At 43.9% G+C, this 17,664-nt stretch overlaps 1 protein-coding gene across 4 annotated transcripts in view; it reads right to left on the reverse strand.

Annotated features, from left to right (window-relative positions):
* Window positions 1–17,664, reverse strand: part of CDC42BPB (CDC42 binding protein kinase beta) — a 102,238-nt gene that overhangs the window by 38,475 nt on the left and 46,099 nt on the right. For all 4 annotated transcript variants that reach the window (XM_083609381.1, XM_083609382.1, XM_083609380.1 and 1 more), the window contains exons 6-14: window positions 12,319–12,412; window positions 11,546–11,746; window positions 10,546–10,794; window positions 9,748–9,827; window positions 8,293–8,459; window positions 8,064–8,183; window positions 5,320–5,453; window positions 2,228–2,470; window positions 1,307–1,417 (exon numbers count right to left, since the gene is read on the reverse strand). In XM_083609381.1, coding sequence (XP_083465507.1) covers window positions 1,307–1,417; window positions 2,228–2,470; window positions 5,320–5,453; window positions 8,064–8,183; window positions 8,293–8,459; window positions 9,748–9,827; window positions 10,546–10,794; window positions 11,546–11,746; window positions 12,319–12,412 — 1,399 coding nt within the window. The remainder of the gene's footprint in view (window positions 1–1,306; window positions 1,418–2,227; window positions 2,471–5,319; window positions 5,454–8,063; window positions 8,184–8,292; window positions 8,460–9,747; window positions 9,828–10,545; window positions 10,795–11,545; window positions 11,747–12,318; window positions 12,413–17,664) is intronic.

A 17,664-nucleotide genomic window follows, 5' to 3' on the forward strand; every position in this document is an offset into this window, starting at 1 on the left:
CTTTAGTTTTGTTCAAAGTGACATAAAACCTTAATACCAGAAGAGTTGATCATGAAGTATAAACACATACATATTTATTTGTCTCTGCATAGCTTAGAGATCTCATTTGCTTCATCATAATCTCTCTGGAAGCCATGAACTGAGAGCAGACTTGAAATATGCAGAAAACAGTCCACATCAGACTGCAGCGGGAGGGGGACTGCATGCTTCATTCATTTTGCCTTCATGTAGAAGACTAGCATGTCAAAGTGGAAAGGTTTTACTCTAAGTCTCATAATCATGCTGACTTTCCACTTTCTTTAGACCATGGAGCACACACAAACACACATTATTTGCATCCTGAAGAAGCACAGACCACTATTTAGACATCATTTTAGTTATCTGTTCCCCATTTATTGAAACTATTTTTTCCAGCACCAGCCATTTGCAGGAGTCCCAATCTGAACATATTCTAGTGAGCATTTAAGGTCCCCATCCCTATTTTGCGGGCTGCCATCTGATTGGATTTCACTTTGATTCTGACTTGATTTTAGGATGTAGGATGTATTTTAACTGATTGCTTGATATTATGGTAATGTGTCATATATTTGATGTTAGCTGCTCCAAGCCCGGTTTTGGCCGGGGAGGGCAGGGTATAAATAAAATAATAATTATTATTATTATTATTATTATTATTATTATTATTATTCAAGCCAACTTTCAAATGCTGTTCCCCCCCTTTAATTACTGTTTTAATGAACATATTGTCTCTTGCCTTGCACTCCTGGGACTAGGTTTTTTGGGGGGTGGGGCGACTGTGTAAGAGGATACAGCAAATAAATCTTGTCTGGGCTCTGTAAGAGGCTAATTCTGGGCTGGTACGCATGAGAACAGCCTGCAGTGGTAGCCCCCATGCAGCTTAACATGTGCTATGTGAGGTTTTTTCCTGCACTACTCCAAACTTCCCAAGAAAAACCTATAAAATGTATGGCAATCTAAAGGTCTACCAAAAAAAAAAAAAAGAATAAAATAAAGTAGTCAACCTGTAGTGGGGATGAGAAATGTGTCAATGTCAATGGTTGCTTCTCACATTAAAATTGTGAGACGAGGAGGATTGCTACCTATCCTGCCTAGATCCAAAAATATCTTGTTGGAATGCCCAATATACGTTGAAGAACTAAATCTCGGGCCTTGCACATTCTGGCAAGCTGTTTTTCGGAAGTGCATAAGTTGCAACTGACATGGGACACCCTGGAGATCTGGATTTCTATCCCTTGTCAAGTGAAGCTGTTCTTATATGGCTTAGATGCTTTTCAAATAATGTCACCTTTAGGGTCTCCAGTTCATTTTCAAGCTGCTTAGAGAAACTCTCACTGTGCTCTCGAAGCTTACGCTCTTTTGATGCCTCTGCTGCTGCGTCATCAAGTTGGGCTTCTAGCTATAAGAAGGAAAACAGGCCTGGTTATTGAAACCGCTATAGCTTAACCCTTATTATTTTTATGACTAGAGCAGATATAAAAAACAGCAAGGGAGACATATGCCCATCTTGAGGTTTACAATCTAGATGACAAGGGTCACAGAAAAGGAGGAGGAGAAGATAAAAACAGTTTTGGAAGATGATATATTACCTTTTATTCCCAATCCTACCAACTTTCAGAAACTTCAAAGGAATACACACACACACACACACACACACACACACACGCATCTTTATAACCCATCCTCATGCCTATGGCGACTTAACCATCTCATGGAGGCCTGCACTGTAATATTTTGTAGCCAACTAGGAACCAGTTACTTTAAAAGGGGAAACATGGAATCCAAGATCAACAAGACAGATCTGGGTAGCTAGGAAACTTCAGTATAAGGAAAGAATGACTGCGGCATTTAACTATAAATATAATAATTGACAGAAAAAAGTTAGTGCTTCTGGTTCTTTCATTGCTTGCTTTCTCTCCTTTACAGACAGACGAAGGGAAGGAGGGAGAGTAAGATGAAAACAGGAAGCCCAAATTATGGTCCAGAATGTGCTACTGTGATATAGCAGGAGTTTTAGCAAAGTGAATCCATGGAATAGCTGGCTCACACATTATGTTACTCCACACAACCCCACAGGGCAGAGGGGTTGTGGAAGAACTGCATGAAGAAATAAACCAGCTGCTTGTATGTGTGGAACCCAGCCACAGTAACTATTTCAAGCTAAAATAGCAGCTGAAATCCATTATCCTCAAGTACCCTGCCGAGCTACCTCTTTTCTCGCTTTCTCAGATTTACGGATTTCCTGTCTCATGGAGTCAATTTTCTGCATGATCACTTCCACTTCTTCCTCTTTGTCACGGAGCTGTCGAGATAGTTTCTGCTTGTGGGAGCGCAAGTCTGCCATCCTCTCGTTCAGCTCTGAGAATTCCTGCATTGCTAGCTTTCTTTGTTGATGGGCGTCCTTTAGTTCTTTGGACTGTGCCTTTAATCTTTCAGACGCTTCAATGAGTTGCTGGTGAAAAGAAAGGTCCAAACAAGTGTTTAGAGATCGACACTCTTGAGCATGAAGTTCAATCTGATTGCAAAATCACATTTTGACAATATACGTCCTCATCTCCACCTCTCCCCATCCCTGCTCTCAAAATAATGACAGGCATTTTGGCAGTATATAAGCAGAAGTATTTATATATCACCACTCTGATATCCCAACGTATTGTATGCTTCCATCCTTCTCCCACCTTCCTCTATTCTCCCTCCCCTTCTTTCATACATTCCCCCTTTCCTCCTCTGTCTCTCCTCATATCTCTTCAACCACTCTTCCCAGCACCATCTCATTACTTCTCTTCCTCTTTTGTCATCTCTGCTTCTTTCTGTTCGCCTTTTCTCCATCTCCCTTCTTCCCTACTCCTCCCTTTCCTCAATCGTACTCAACCTTCTAAAAAGAAAGGAAAAATAAATATCAGGATAAATTCTTTTATCCCTGTGTGTGCTTCTGCTTTGCGGTGTTCACTTGCATGTGGTGGGGATCAGAGCCAGTCCCAGGGGCAAAAGGAGGTTATAAGCTGATGCTTAAGCTTCTGCTGAAATCCCTGGCAGAAGGACGGTCACTCCCACGAGCCAAAGGACACAAAAGGGTTAAACACCACAGGGAACAAGAGCTGATTACTGCTAGTGATTACCCTTTTTCTCTAGAGAGGACACCAGAAACCTGAGCAGCGCTTTAGCAATGCCACCCTCCCTCAACGGGAAAAGGGGCTGTGAATAGCTTGGGGAGCCCCCATACACAGCCTACTTCCATCAGCCCTTTAGTTTTCTTCTGTTGCCTCTAGCCTTTGCAGTGTATGTCCAGGGTGGGAGGAATGCTTCTCTCTTTTATAGGGCTCAATTTTATTTTGCTTTAAAAAAAACCATACCCAAACCTTTTGTGCTTTATATTATTATTATTATTATTATTATTATTATTATTATTATTATTAAACATTGTGCATACAGTCTGGCACAGTCAATATGGACAGAATGGGACTGATACTGACACAATAACATATCAGTTCTGAGGGACATTCTCAGTGGAAAAGGTGCTACTGGTCAATCCCTCAAAAGTGCTTAGAAATTCTGCCCTATAAAGCCTTTTTCTCATCTTTCCCCCTTTATAATCCTTTTCTTTAAGTTATTATTTTACATATACAACATATCAACATTTATATTCCATTATAATACAGTCAACTCACAACTTACACAGGGCTTATGTTCTGGGGATTGTGTGTAAAGCTCAAATCACATACAGTATAGCCGGAACAGCCCCCACGCGAGCATCCCTACCTTCTCAGAAGCTTGTGCGCCAAATGGGTCTTGCCCCCTCCTCCCCACGCAAGGTGGAGAGCTTCAATTTACGTGCATTTAATTTCTGTGATTGCAGTTGCAAGTGCCTAACACTACAATCACACAAGTTAAATGTGTGCAAGCTGCAAGTTGACTGTATTTCAAACCTAAACAAAGCCAGCACGCTAGGATTATGAAGAAAAAAATATTTTTTTCTGATAAAGAAACAAAACTACTAATTTCATCTAACATTATTTAGATACTTGTGCATTACACCTGACCACAACCATTTATTTTTGCTGTATTCAGCAAAAGTATTCCATCTCATCTGAAACCTATCATGCCTTTGTTTTTGTTGCCTAAATCTGAGATGGTGGGTTAATTTTGACATAGCAGCAAATTCCCAAAGTTTCTCCATCCATTAAAGAATGGATGTGTGTTAGCTGATCTCCATGATTTATGCTCCAACTGTATGCTCACTGAATCCAAACGTAATACTGAGATTCACGTGGGAAGAAAACAACGATATAAGCTGGATACATGCATTCACTGTATTGTTGGTGTGCAGCCAGCAGTCCCTACAACTATGCACCTACAGCAACTGCACTAAGTACCCTATTTGCAATGGGGGGGGGGGCTTCCCGAGTGGCAGTTGGTAACTGGTTTTTCCAATGAACAAGTTTAACTTGTGTCCCTGCCCAACAGTTTTGGGGGAGGCTATAGCTCAGTGGCAGATGTTTCCAGATCCAATCTGCAGCATCTTCAGGTAGGGCTTGGGAGTCTAGCAGGGAGAGGAGCTGTCAGTCACTGAAGACAAGACTGATCTAGAGATACCAATGGTCAAATGTGGTGTAAAGGCTGCTTTCCCCTATGTTCCTACGACAGCACGTGTCGTCTAATGGATGAGGAGAACTGGATTTGGCTTCTGATTGTTCCAATGAAGCTTGGTAGCATGGACATGTCACTATTACTGAGCCTAGCTTATACTACAAAGTTGATGTTACAGATAGGTAGCCGTGTTGGTCTGCCATAGTCAAAACAAAAAAAATTTTTTCCTTCCAGTAGCACCTTAAAGACCAACTAAGTTAGTTCTTGGTATGAGCTTTCGTGTGCATGCACACTTCTTCAGATACACTGAAACAGAAGTTGCCAGATCCTTCTATATAGTGAGAAGGTGGGGAGGGGTATTACTCAGAAGGGTGGTGGGAATGGGTGATTGGCAGATAGCTGTGATGAGCCTGTTGACAACTCTTAACGACTGCAATAGGTCTTACAGGAAAAAGCAAGGGGTGAGAAGGTGAAAAATGGCTTTGTCATGTATAATGAGATAAGAATACAAAGTTGATGTAAAATGGGATAATTGCATGTATGCTGTCCTGAGCTCCATGAAGGAAGGACAGGATACAAATATGACAAACAGCAACTCTCTATATAGTGAGAGTTCCACATAATGTTCCACATTGCTGGCAATACCACCTTTCTACTTGCACTCCCTAGTCAACACCCACGTCGTTGGACTGAAAAATTTTCTATACTTCATACCTTATGGAGATCCTCTTTCTCTTGCCGAAATATCCTACATTGCTTTTCAAGTCCTCTTAACTTGTGGGTGGAGTCTTCAAGTTCCTGCCGCAGCGTCACCGCGTCTTCCAGTTGCCGCTCTAGCCTATTTGAGTCTATAAATTTTAAAAGGGAGGATTATTCCATAGCGTTTTTGCTCAGTTGGCATATGCAGCAGTTCTGCATTCTTCTCTGCCAAGAACAATTTACACTGGGTAGTTCAGAGCGAACTCATTCATTCTTCTCTCTAACATAACACACACTGGCAAAACCCCAAGTCCCATCATCACAGCTCAACGTACACGGTGTCGACAAATACAAATAAAATCCAAATTCTACCTCAGTCCCAGTACCAAAGAATTCCAAGTTCTGAAGGCAGAATAAATTATGCAACATAAGCATTCTTGCCATCTGCTTCTTTCAACAATACTGAACCTGCTTTCAATACTCATGTTTTCAAGGAATGAGATCCAAAAAGCTATTTTAGATAAGACCACTGTGGCTTTGCTTGAACAACAGTCCCCATCATATCTCAAATTGCGCTTGAAAGTCCCATCGCTTTTGAAAGCAGCTTGTCACGTGACTTTTAAGTAGCTTTTAAGAGACACACACGTTCAAAACCCATTTGTGCATGCAGAGCTAGAGAAGAGGAAGGGCAAAGAAGAGGAAGGGCAAACATTAAGGTTAGGGTCAGATAAGCAGTAAAGGAACAAGAAACTAGTTCAGGCAATGTAATCACAGCTCCCTGCCTACTCTAGTCTGACTTAGCCTTAACCTCCCTACCACCAAAGAGATGTCTCCAATCATTGCTGACATATTTTCAAGTTTCCATGCTAGCACAATAGGACTAGAAACCTTAAAGGAAAAAACCGGGAGTGGGTATATAAAATGATGTCTCAGAAACTCAAAGTACAATTCATTTTCTCGAGTATAAGAGGGTGGACAGTTCTGGCAGAAGCAGAAGCCCCACTGGATTGCCCCTTTGGAAACTGTTATCTTTCCTTCCCCAATTTTAGCTGCCGCCTGTGAACAGATATAAGCAGGTTACATGATATTACTGTGGTCCTTTCTTTTCCTTTTTAAAGAAAAATTGGATCTTGAATATTCAAAGTAAAATAGAATATTACAGCGGTGCTGGTTCTGTGGACAAAACTTGCAGGTTTGTTGTCTGTGGGTAGCTGTGGAAAAATGTCAGCCCTCCCCCTGCCCCCAGTTCAGAAAATGGTTGATCCCTCAATTTCCATCCATCAGATTTTCACCCAAATTTACAACTATGGCTACTTCAACACAGCTAACTATAAACCAACAAAAAAACAAGTTTTATTTTTCCGAAGTTGAGAGGTACCTCATGGGAGCAGGGAAAGGAAATGCCTCTATGGGGGGAAGAGAGAAACAAGGCTACAAGTCTGACAAGTGTTTACTTGTCAGCAACAGCCACCCCTTAGTTTCTAATACTGCAATGTAGCCTATCCATTCAAAAGCAGCTACTTCAGGTAGGAGATTCAGTATTGTATGCAGCCATTTCTTCCACCTCTAGGGAATGTCTCCTCGCGAGCCAGAGGGGCAAGAAGGGCTTTGTTGAGCTGCTCAACCTCCCTGTCTAACAGCTGATATGTGGGGCAGCACAGCAGCAGCAGTTGCTTCCCTGCCCATCAGCTGATTGGCTCAGCAAGCCTCCGGGTTGCGAGGAGACCCTCTCTGGAGCCCAAAGGTAATGTCCTCTACAGGCTCTGGAGAGGGTCTCCTTGCAAGACAGGAAGTGCTCCCCATTTCCAGCTTCCACTTCCAGGTTCCCAGCACTGAGTGTGTACACGGTTGCACGCAAAGAGGTCATGCATAAATGGGGAGTTGCCTGTACAATGGTGCCAATTAGCCTGGCCTGTGGATCTGACTTCGAGCCTCTGAGCGAAATGATATGTAAATTATAATTTAACGTTATTTATAAATTAAGATTAATTTAAGGTGTTGAATATATTCAATAACCTTTGATTGTTTTGTGTCCCTGTTAAGGTTGCACCTGGAGCAGGTTCTCCTACTGCCCCGATCTAGTTACCCTACTGTCTCGTAAAAAGAAACTTCAGGTGCATACCGTGGATACCTAATTACCAAACAAAAAGAGAGTCACCAGTTACAAAGGCATAACCCTATAAAACGGAGGGCTCTCAGAATGGTGAATGGATGCAGGACCACATCAAACAGCCACATTCTCACATTTCCTCATAGCTGATGTAGACATCATAAGCGAAATACTGTGCACTGCAGCTTAACATTTTCCATATGAATGGCACTTGTACAAAGTTCAAAGCTTGCCCCTTTCTGGGGAAAAATATTAGAAGAGGATATCCTGGGATTTTTATAGAAACGATAGAAGTCAAAAGAATTATCTAAGTGAAGCCGTACAAATTGCCTTTTATTCTTGGCTCCCCAGTGGGAATAATCTGCTATCAAGTAAAGGAAGCTTTAGAAGAAAGATAAGCTTTTGTTCAAAAATCTAAATGCTGCTTAAGGTTGCACCTGCCACACTTTCCAAAGCTGTATCATAATGTAATATTTCATGCATTTCCACACTGAGCCATCTCGGTACTTGAGCTAAAGATCCAAAAGTAAAAAAGAATGAGGCTCATGTCTAATAGGCTGCTATGAGGATTAGCGCTTTACCACTGGACTTATTTTGTACTTTTTTTGAGAACTAGAGAGAAACCTATTAAAACACGCCAGACACATACCTGCTATTTTGTTTTTCAAGCGCTCGATTTCCTCATTTAGCTTTTTTATTTCTTTATCCCGGTTTGTGTTTGCTGTTATGCGAGCAGAACCATGAAGGGACTGAACAGCCTGGGTAGATTCTTTAAATTGAACCGAAAGAACAAAGCAAAACAATTTGTTTAGTCCAACCTGAAAAACATTCTGTTGCTCCATCGCAAAGCAACATAAAAGGAAAGCGAGAGGGCGTACCTTGCAACTTCCTGCTCAGCTCCAGCTTCTCCTGCTCCAACCTTCGTATTCTCCTTTCATATGCCTCTATTTGCAAGCTGTTGTCCAAGTCACGCTGCACATCCTCATCTTTGGTTATACCACTGGACTGCATGACACTCTTTAGCGAGCCTCTATCAGAAAAACAACTGGAAACCAGAAACATTGGAGAACACGTTTTAATCAATTTATGCTCAACCCTAAGTAGCCGTTTCCTGTTGGAAATTCAACAGAAGCAGAAACCTTGGAACAACTGTGAAGATTATATAACAGAGATCCTTGCTTCAGTACTATCTGAGCTGGCCTGCAAGTAAAATGGCAGCAATGTGCTGTGTGATCTGTTTTCTCTCACTCCAGCCAGCACAGGCTAGCTTATCGGGGAGGAAGCAGCAGCAGCAACTTTTAATTCAGGAGAGACTGGAAATGGAACAATGCTGCTGCTGTGACAATTGTCCCTTAAGTTTAAGAGTATGGACACACTACATTTTCCAGGGAGGGCAGGTATACTGCCTTTGAAAGCTGAAGGAACCACAGCTCAGAGCAAACACTTTCCAATAAAAAGTATCAGGTTGAACTCCTAGAATCTCCAGCTGAAAGGATCTCTGCCGCAAAACCTGGAGAGCTACTGCCAGTCATATCAAAGTGCAACGGGCTAGGTAGAATGATGATCTGACTGAACCTCATATAAGCTCGTGTGCATCTATGATATCAGTCTGTCTAGGCCTTTCACCACTCCACACGCCCTTTGATCTGCAAGAGAACAAACCACCTCCTCAACATTATTTTCAGTACAAAAACTGGCTTTAAAAAATATTCTGCAACTCGAACCTCGTGGAAAGCCAGTCTATCGCCCTTCTATGATCACAGCCAGTGTAGTACAGTGGAGAGAACCCAGACAGGGAAATCCTGGTTTAATTCCCTGATCAGCCTTAAAGCTCACTTCTAGGGAAGAAGTATGGTGATGTTCAATTCACCTTGAGGCTGGAGACTGCAGATGATGGATTCTCTTTGTGTTTAGAACTACTGGTTGGGGCACCAGTTAAGTGATTACCTTGACAAAGTGCTCTCGCTCTCTATTTTACTGCTCAACTCCCTTTGTCCTCGTTCCCAATTTAAATTGTGCTTAAATATGCGGAAGTGTATTTGCTTTAATTTACCCTTTTACCTTACCTTGCCCCTTCCTCACTGCTGAATTGTAGATTTCAAGCTCCCTGGGGCAAAGACCTGTCTTCTGCTGCTCAGATTACTCTTTAAAGCACCATATCCAGTGATGGTGCTCATATAAATAAATCATAAGCAACAAAAAAGCACAGGAGCCTAAGACACGCAGGGCAAGCATTTTAAGCTGAAGTTGAATACGTTAAGAGAAAGGCAAATGACGAGATCTGAGTGTGGTGCTTTCCCATATGCCCATATGCATGAACTTTTTTCACCTACCTCTCAGTTGTGTAGGTAAAGCCAACGAACGGTAAATGCAGTCCAGAAAAGCCAGTGTGAGAACCAGGTGGTATCATTTCCTGCACAAAAAGGAATGCGGGATGAAAACCAAGTTAAATCTGGAAGGACATGTTGGCTTTTTTGTCCCTCGCCTCAGGGAAAGGGAACAGCCACAACCCTATTTCATCCACGTGTATACTGTCCATCTCATGTAAAAAGGGCCATAGTCATATAAATGTTATTTAGGAAGATTAAGTATTCAGATTTATTCATTTAAAGTAGGAATACCTCACTCCGGACTTTATCTGCCAGTGTTTTCACTATGTACCAAGGAAATATCAGTGAAATGTTCAACAATGGCAGACCAGCTTTTCTGAAAGCCTATCAGTTTTCCTTTCTTTCTTTCTTTTTTTTGTTAAATCGTTTTTTATTAATTTTCCAATAAAAAACATCCACTTAACAAATCAAATCATAATCCAATTAAAAAAAAACTTTTTAAAAAAGACCAAATTATCATCCAAAAGAAAGCCTATCAGTTTTCACTCTTGCTGATGATCTACTGTAGTCACATGAGAATACACAGCCACTGGCAAGAATTGAATATGTTCTCAACTGCATTCAGTTCATGCAGAGGAAAGATGAGGCCCAAGAGAATTAACATTAACCTGGTGTGCACATTAGAACTGCCCCCAGAATCCCCTGGGACATACAGGAGTCCTGTCAGTGATGAAAAGGTTTGGTTCAAAGAAGCAAGTTTGAAAACTATTGCCTTTAAGAAGAAAATAAATAATCACTCACAGGGTTTCTTAATACATCGTCATCTACATCAAAGTTTGATGTGTCCGAAGGACTGCTAACTTCTGGAATGTAAGGTGCTTCTAAATTTCGGATATTGTCCCAATTTAGCCCTTCAAAAAATGCATGAGCCTTGAAGTCTTCTATTCCGTTCTGCCCCAGACGACGTTCCCTACTGCAAATAAGCCTCTGGATCAGGTCTTTTGCCTCTTCAGACACATCACTAACATGGGATGGAAACTGGAATCTCTCCTAAAGAAAACAGAACGGGGAGGGGAGACATTGTTTCAGACTTCTACAATGAGAAAAGGCTAGCTAAGGGACTGTTTTTGAATGGGCTTATGGTAAGTCAGAATGCAACGGAAAATGTTGTGGAAGTTTTAACAATAATAATAATTAGGGTTCACAAACTGTGCCTAAATTTGGTAGCCAGCCATTATTTACACACCAGAATATAATTGTGTTTGAGCACACACAGTTTCCTTTCCATGGGAAGGAACTGCCCATCCATACCCACGCAGAATTAAGGACAAGCTCTTAGAGAAGAGACAACAGAAGTTCTTCAGAAATTAAACACTGACTCCACTTGCACTCCATACATTAGGGGCAGACAGACCTCATGCTTGCATAGTCTACTCCTGTGTATTTACTAGAACTATCTATGTACCTACAGTGGACGCTCGGGTTGTGAATGTGATCCGTGAGTGAGGCACGTTTGCAACCCACAGCGACGCGTCTGCGCATGCACGGGTTGTGATTCAGTACTTCTGTGTATGCGCAAAGCGCGATTTAGTGTTTCTGTGCATGCGCCGAAACCCGGAAGTAACCCGTTCCGGTACTTCTGGGTTCGGCGCAGTGCGAAACCCGAAGCATCTGTAACCCGAGGTATGACTGTACTGCAAAAATCCCAAAGCTTCCAAAAACATGTTGTAATTATTCAAGATATAATTAGTACATAAGAGGAATGAGCATTTTAGTGAATGCATAGTTAAATAGCTCTTACTTCATGATTCATAATCTTCCCGTAGGTTTCCACCAGCGACTCTGCATAGAAAGGTGTTTCACCATACAACATTTCGTACATGCAGACTCCCAGGGACCACCAGTCGCACTCAGGTCCGTATTTCCCCATGCCATCCTCCATTGCTTGCAGTATTTCAGGGGAAATATAATCAGGTGTGCCCACTGCAACTGAAGATTGCACCTTCAAAGTAAAATAAATACCTAAGTCTTAAGATTAATTCATCTACACACACTACATTAAATATATCCTAGCATGAGAGAGGGCTATGCATCCCTGTGTAATGAAACGTAATGGATTGGATTCTGGGAACCATAAGCAGTAAGGGATTTTCCCATTCCGTCTACTACTCCACCCAGCAGCCCCATGTACCCATGGAAAGTCTAGAGGATCAGGAACTCTCCTGGACAATGTGGGATGGGGTTCAGGCAAAGGCACTTTGTGGGTGTGTAAGGGAGGCTTGCAGTTTTCAGGATCCAAGCCAATGTTGCTGAGTTACGTTCTTAAAATCTTCATTTTGAGTGAACACCTTACAAAAAATATCCTGGAAGCATGATGTTCTAAAATTTCTATTTTGGCCAGCTTAGTGCATGAGGTTCTCCCCGAACCCCCACCCCGAAATCTCTAGTTTTGTTTTCAGTTTTTACATATTGCTTCTTCCAAAAAATGTACAGATTAACATGGAGCAATTAAGCCACAAAAATGCACAAAGTTCCATTTGAAATAAGTAATCGTAAGATTTTATTGATACGTACAGTGCCATCTTCACTCATCTTCAAACACGATCCAAAGTCTGCCAGGCGTATATGGCCGTTCACATCCAGTAAAACATTGTCAGGTTTTATATCCCTGATTTGAAAAGAAATTATTATTTTCATACAGTACACACATTAGGTCAAAGCACTAACTTCACTGAGCAGTTAGTAATCTAATTTAGAAATAAACCATATATTTTCTCCAGTAAAGCATTCTGTTTACCTGGCTATAAATGAAAATCATATATACCTAACTACAATTTTATGACGGTACTGGGCATTTAAAAATTGGTATGCAACAACCCACATTGGTTTGAAATATACCCAACTCGCCAATTTCATGGAAATATGTTAATGACATTTAACTAAATATGCAAATATGTAGACTACTGATTACTTCTGAGACATCCTCAACATTAAAGAAATTGCCTTTTCTGTATTTGGATTAAGAAACCAGGTGTATGCTTCCCATACTTGATAATTGCATGCGTAAGATAATTGTTTTTCATAGTTTTCTGAGGTGGAAGGTCAGAGCAGAAATGTTTCCAATATGAAACTACTTTACTTTTCTTCCAAATTAAAGAGATAACGCAATTAATGGGGGGGGGGGTAGTGTCACTTTCCACTTTCGCATCATATTGAGGCAACACTGATCAAGTGTTTTGCCTTCTGTTTACCAAAGATTTTTCTGGAACATGCTTTGCTAACAGCAGTTCAACAATAAAAATGTACAGTGTGTCCTTTGCCTTCCATTTCCTTCCCACAGGAAGGAAGGTGATTAACTATTGGAGAGTGTCAAAAACGAATTCTTCTGTTTTTTTAAGCTTTTCTTGAACATGCAGGCACCGCCTTTCCTCACAACCACCACAAAAAAACAAGTTTCTTTTTAGTAAAATTAAATACAATCAAGCAGGTAACAATGTTCTTAGATGGCTATGTTATACATCACATTACAGAGTCCCCTCCCCCATGGCATTTTACATTTGTTTACTTAGAAAACTTGACTTAAATGCCAATTTTCTAGCTAGCTCAATCCCAGGCAAAGTCCTCAAGTGATTTCCTGAGGTAGCAGTAATTTAGAAAGGTCATTAAAAGCCATGTTATGTTTTGCAAGATAAAAAATACTTTAATGACAAAATCATGGCACACACATCACAAAGAGATGCTAACACAACGACCAGAAGTGACTTTAAAAAAGGGTTAGACAAATTCATGGCGGATAAGTCTATCAATGGCTATCAGTCATGATGACTGTTATGTTACCAGGATCAGAGTCAGCATGCCTCTGAGTACAAGTTGCTGGGAAACAGCCATGCGAGAGAGATAGTTGCCCTCATGTCCTGCTGTGGGAAGTCGCCCTCATGGTATACTAAACTGTGTTTTAAATCATCCCAACATGAGCCATGCCAACAAAGGTCCGTATAGTAAAAGCCATGGTTTTCCCAGTAGTGATGTATGGAAGTGAGAGCTGGACCAGAAAGAAGGCTGATCGCCGAAGAATTGATGCTTTTGAATTATGGTGCTGGAGGAGACTCTGGAGAGCCCCATGGACTGCAAGAAGATCAAACCTCTCCATTCTGAAGGAAATCAGCCCTGAGTGCTCACTGGAAGGACAGATCCTGAAGCTGAGGCTCCAATACTTTGGCCACCTCATGAGAAGAGAAGACGCCCTGGAAAAGACCCTGATGTTGGGAAAGAGAAGGGGATGACAGAGGACGAGATGGTTGGATAGCGTCTTCGAAGCTACAAACATGAGTCTGACCAAACTGCGGGAGGCAGTGGAAGACAGAAGTGCCTGGCGTGCTCTGGTCCATGGGGGTCACGAAGAGTCGGACACGACTAAACGACTAAACAACAACAACAACATGAGCCTTGGAATTCAGGGTGCTCATAAGCATCTGGATGACCACTGTGGAAAACAGGATGCTTTAATACCTTTTGTGTGATCCATGTACTTCCTATATCTCTCACATCGAGATATGGATACGCTCGTACCCCTTCCAATCTGCGCCTCATCCCGAGGGACGAGGGTAGGGTGAGCAAGGATTACTCACCTCCGTCACTGGTGCTGTGCAATGCCAGGTTTATAGGCAACGAAACCGCCACGCTGCGAGATTTCTTTATCTCGCAGGGGGTCGACCTGGCTTGTGTGACGGAGACCTGGGTGCGCGAAGGGGCAACAGTTACCTTACGAGAGATGGCGCCCCCGGGTTTCTCCGTCCTCCACCAGTCCTGGACTGTGGGCCGGGGGGGAGGGGTGGCATTATTAATCCGGGAAGATTGTCCTTTCAGGGCTCTACCATCACCATCGATCCCCGGCATTGAATGTGTTGGCCTAGTGTGGGGCTCCGAGGAGAGCTTGGCTGTCTGGCTAGTGTACCGGCCACCTAGCGCACCAGCAGCCACCCTGTCAGGCCTATTGGAGGCGGTGGCCGGCTGGGCCTTGGAGTTCCCTAACCTATTGGTATTAGGGGACTTCAACATCCATGCTGATGCCACTCCCTCCTCACAGGCTCTGGACCGGGTGTCTTCCATGGCGACACTAGGGCTCTCCCAGTTTGTTTCGGGCCCCACACATCAAGCAGGCCACACGCTGGATTTGATCTTTGGCGTAGGTATAGATGTGATGTCTCCTTCGATGAAGGTGCCATGGTCTGATCACTACGCTCTGAAAGCCAGGATTGACTTTCCACCCCCACCCTGCTTAGGTGGCGAGCTGATTTGGGCTCGCCCGCAGAGGCTGATGGACCCTGATAGATTCCACCAAGCCTTGCGGGACCTTGCTCCCCCTGGCGACTCATTGACTGAGCTTGTTGAGGGCTGGAATATCCAGCTCCTGGCAGCCATCAATGAGATCGCACCGAAGCGCCCTCTGCGACCCCACAGAAACCGGGCTCCCTGGTTTACCGAGGAGCTCCGGAAAATGAAGCAGGACCTCAGACGGCTAGAGCGAGTATGGCGGGGTGCCCGTGACGGAGCCTCAAGAACATCTTATAGGGCTTTTATGAAAACCTACGAGATGGCGGTGAAGGCTGCTAAGAAGTCTTACTTCTCGGCCTCCATTGCATCCGCTAGCTCTCGCCCGGCGGAATTATTTAGTATAATCAGGTCTTTAACGTCCCTTGAGGGACAGCCAAATTTAAATAACAATTTGACACACAGCTGTGAGGCATTTGCGAGCTTTTTTGCGGAGAAGGTCTTGTTGCTCCGCCATGACCTCCCTGCCAATTTGGATACAATAAAGGAACTGGAGGCCCCTCGACTGTCCTCGGGTCCAGTATTGGACCACTTCGACCGGATATCCCCAGCCGATGTGGACAGACTCCTCCAAGCTGGAAAGCCCACCACCTATCCTCTCTACCCGTGCCCGTCTTGGCTGATTAGAGCGTGTCCAGACGAGGTGCGGGCCCTCCTGGGGGATATCATCAATTTGTCCCTTGGCACGGGGACATTCCCAGGGGAACTGAAGGAGGCAGTGGTGTGCCCGCTCTTAAAGAAAACACCATTAGATCCTTTAGATCTATCCAATTACCGCCCGGTTTCGAATCTTCCGTTCCTGGGTAAGGTGATTGAGAGAGCGGTTGCTGAACAGCTTGGTGGGTTTCTGGATGAAACATCGGCTCTGGATCCATTCCAGTCCGGCTTCCGCGCTGGTCATGGGACCGAGACGGCTCTGGTTGCCCTAACAGATGATCTTCGTAGACAGCTGGATCGAGGCGGGTCGGGGCTGCTGATTCTTCTAGATCTGTCAGCAGCTTTCAACATGGTCGATCACGAACTTCTGGACCACCGCCTTGCCGACGTGGGGATCCAGGGCACAGTCCTTCAATGGCTGCGCTCGTTTCTCTCTGGTCGGGGACAGAGGGTGGCGCTTGGGGGGGGAACTGTCATCGCGCCACTCCTTGGTGTGTGGAGTACCTCAGGGTGCGATACTCTCCCCGATGCTTTTCAACATCTTTATGCGCCCCCTCGCCCAGCTTGTCCAGAGTTTTGGGCTGGGTTGCCATCAGTATGCCGATGACACCCAACTCTATCTGTTGATGGATGGCCATCCTGACTCGGCCCCAGACACACTGACCAGATGTCTGGAAGCTGTGGCTGGATGGTTACGTGGGAGCCGGTTGAAGCTAAATCCTTCGAAGACAGAGGTTCTGTGGCTGGGACGGGACGATATGGGACTGGGGGGGCAACTCCCATCTCTTGCGGGGGCGCAATTAGTGCCAGCACCGTCCGTTAAGAGTTTGGGTGTAATCTTCGACACCTCCCTTTGCATGGAGGCGCAGATTGCAGCTATAACAAAGGTGGCATTTTCCATCTCCGCCAAGCTAAGCAGTTGGCTCCTTACCTCTCTCGCCCTGACCTAGCCACTGTGATCCACGCGACGGTCACCTCCAGACTGGATTATTGTAACTCGCTCTACGTGGGGCTGCCCTTGAGACTGACCCAGAAACTCCAGTGGGTGCAGAATGCTGCAGCGAGACTCCTTACAGGGTCTTCGCTGCGAGATCACATTCACCCGGTGCTATACCAGCTGCACTGGCTCCCGGTGGAGTACAGGATCAGGTTTAAGGTGCTGGTTTTAACCTTTAAAGCCCTATACGGCCTAGGACCCTCGTACCTACGGGACCGCCTCTCCTGGTATGCCCCACAGAGAAACTTACGGTCTTCAAATAAAAACATCTTGAAGGTCCCAGGCCACAGAGAAGTTGGGCTGGCCTCAACTAGAGCCAGGGCTTTTTCAGCTGTGGCTCCGACCTGGTTGAACACTCTGTCACAAAAGACTAGGGCCCTGTGGGACTTGACATCTTTCCGCAGGGCCTGCAAGACAGAACTGTTCCCCCAGGCCTTTGGCCAAGGCACAGTCTGACCCCCTCCTTTGGCAATCTTCGCAGAGCTCTGGCCCAATGGTGGCCAGTGGCTTGAATTTAATTAATTTTATAATGAATGATTTTAGAGTGTTGTTTGTGTTGTACTTTTGTACTGTTTTATTGTTGTTAGCCGCCCTGAGCCCGGCTTCGGCTGGGGAGGGCGGGATATAAATAAAATTTATTATTATTATTATCCCCACCAGTGGTGGGGGTTTTTTGCAATCACCTCAAACACACCGCCATGTTGAAATCTGTCTCATAAAAGAATTCAGAATGGGGGCAACTACCAAATGGCAGACTTGATTTTTGATGGCTGCCATGTTATACCAATGTACACTGAACCACTTCCCAAAAGAAATTCCATATCCCAACACGTACGACAGAAGAATAGACAATTGTGCAATTGCCCCAGATTGGAATTAATCCCTATTAGTTGTGCTGATATTCTTAAACTGTAATTAAGCATACAAACATGGAG

Source organism: Podarcis filfolensis (assembly GCF_964270895.1).
Source record: "Podarcis filfolensis genome assembly, chromosome: 1".
NCBI lineage: Eukaryota > Metazoa > Chordata > Lepidosauria > Squamata > Lacertidae > Podarcis > Podarcis filfolensis.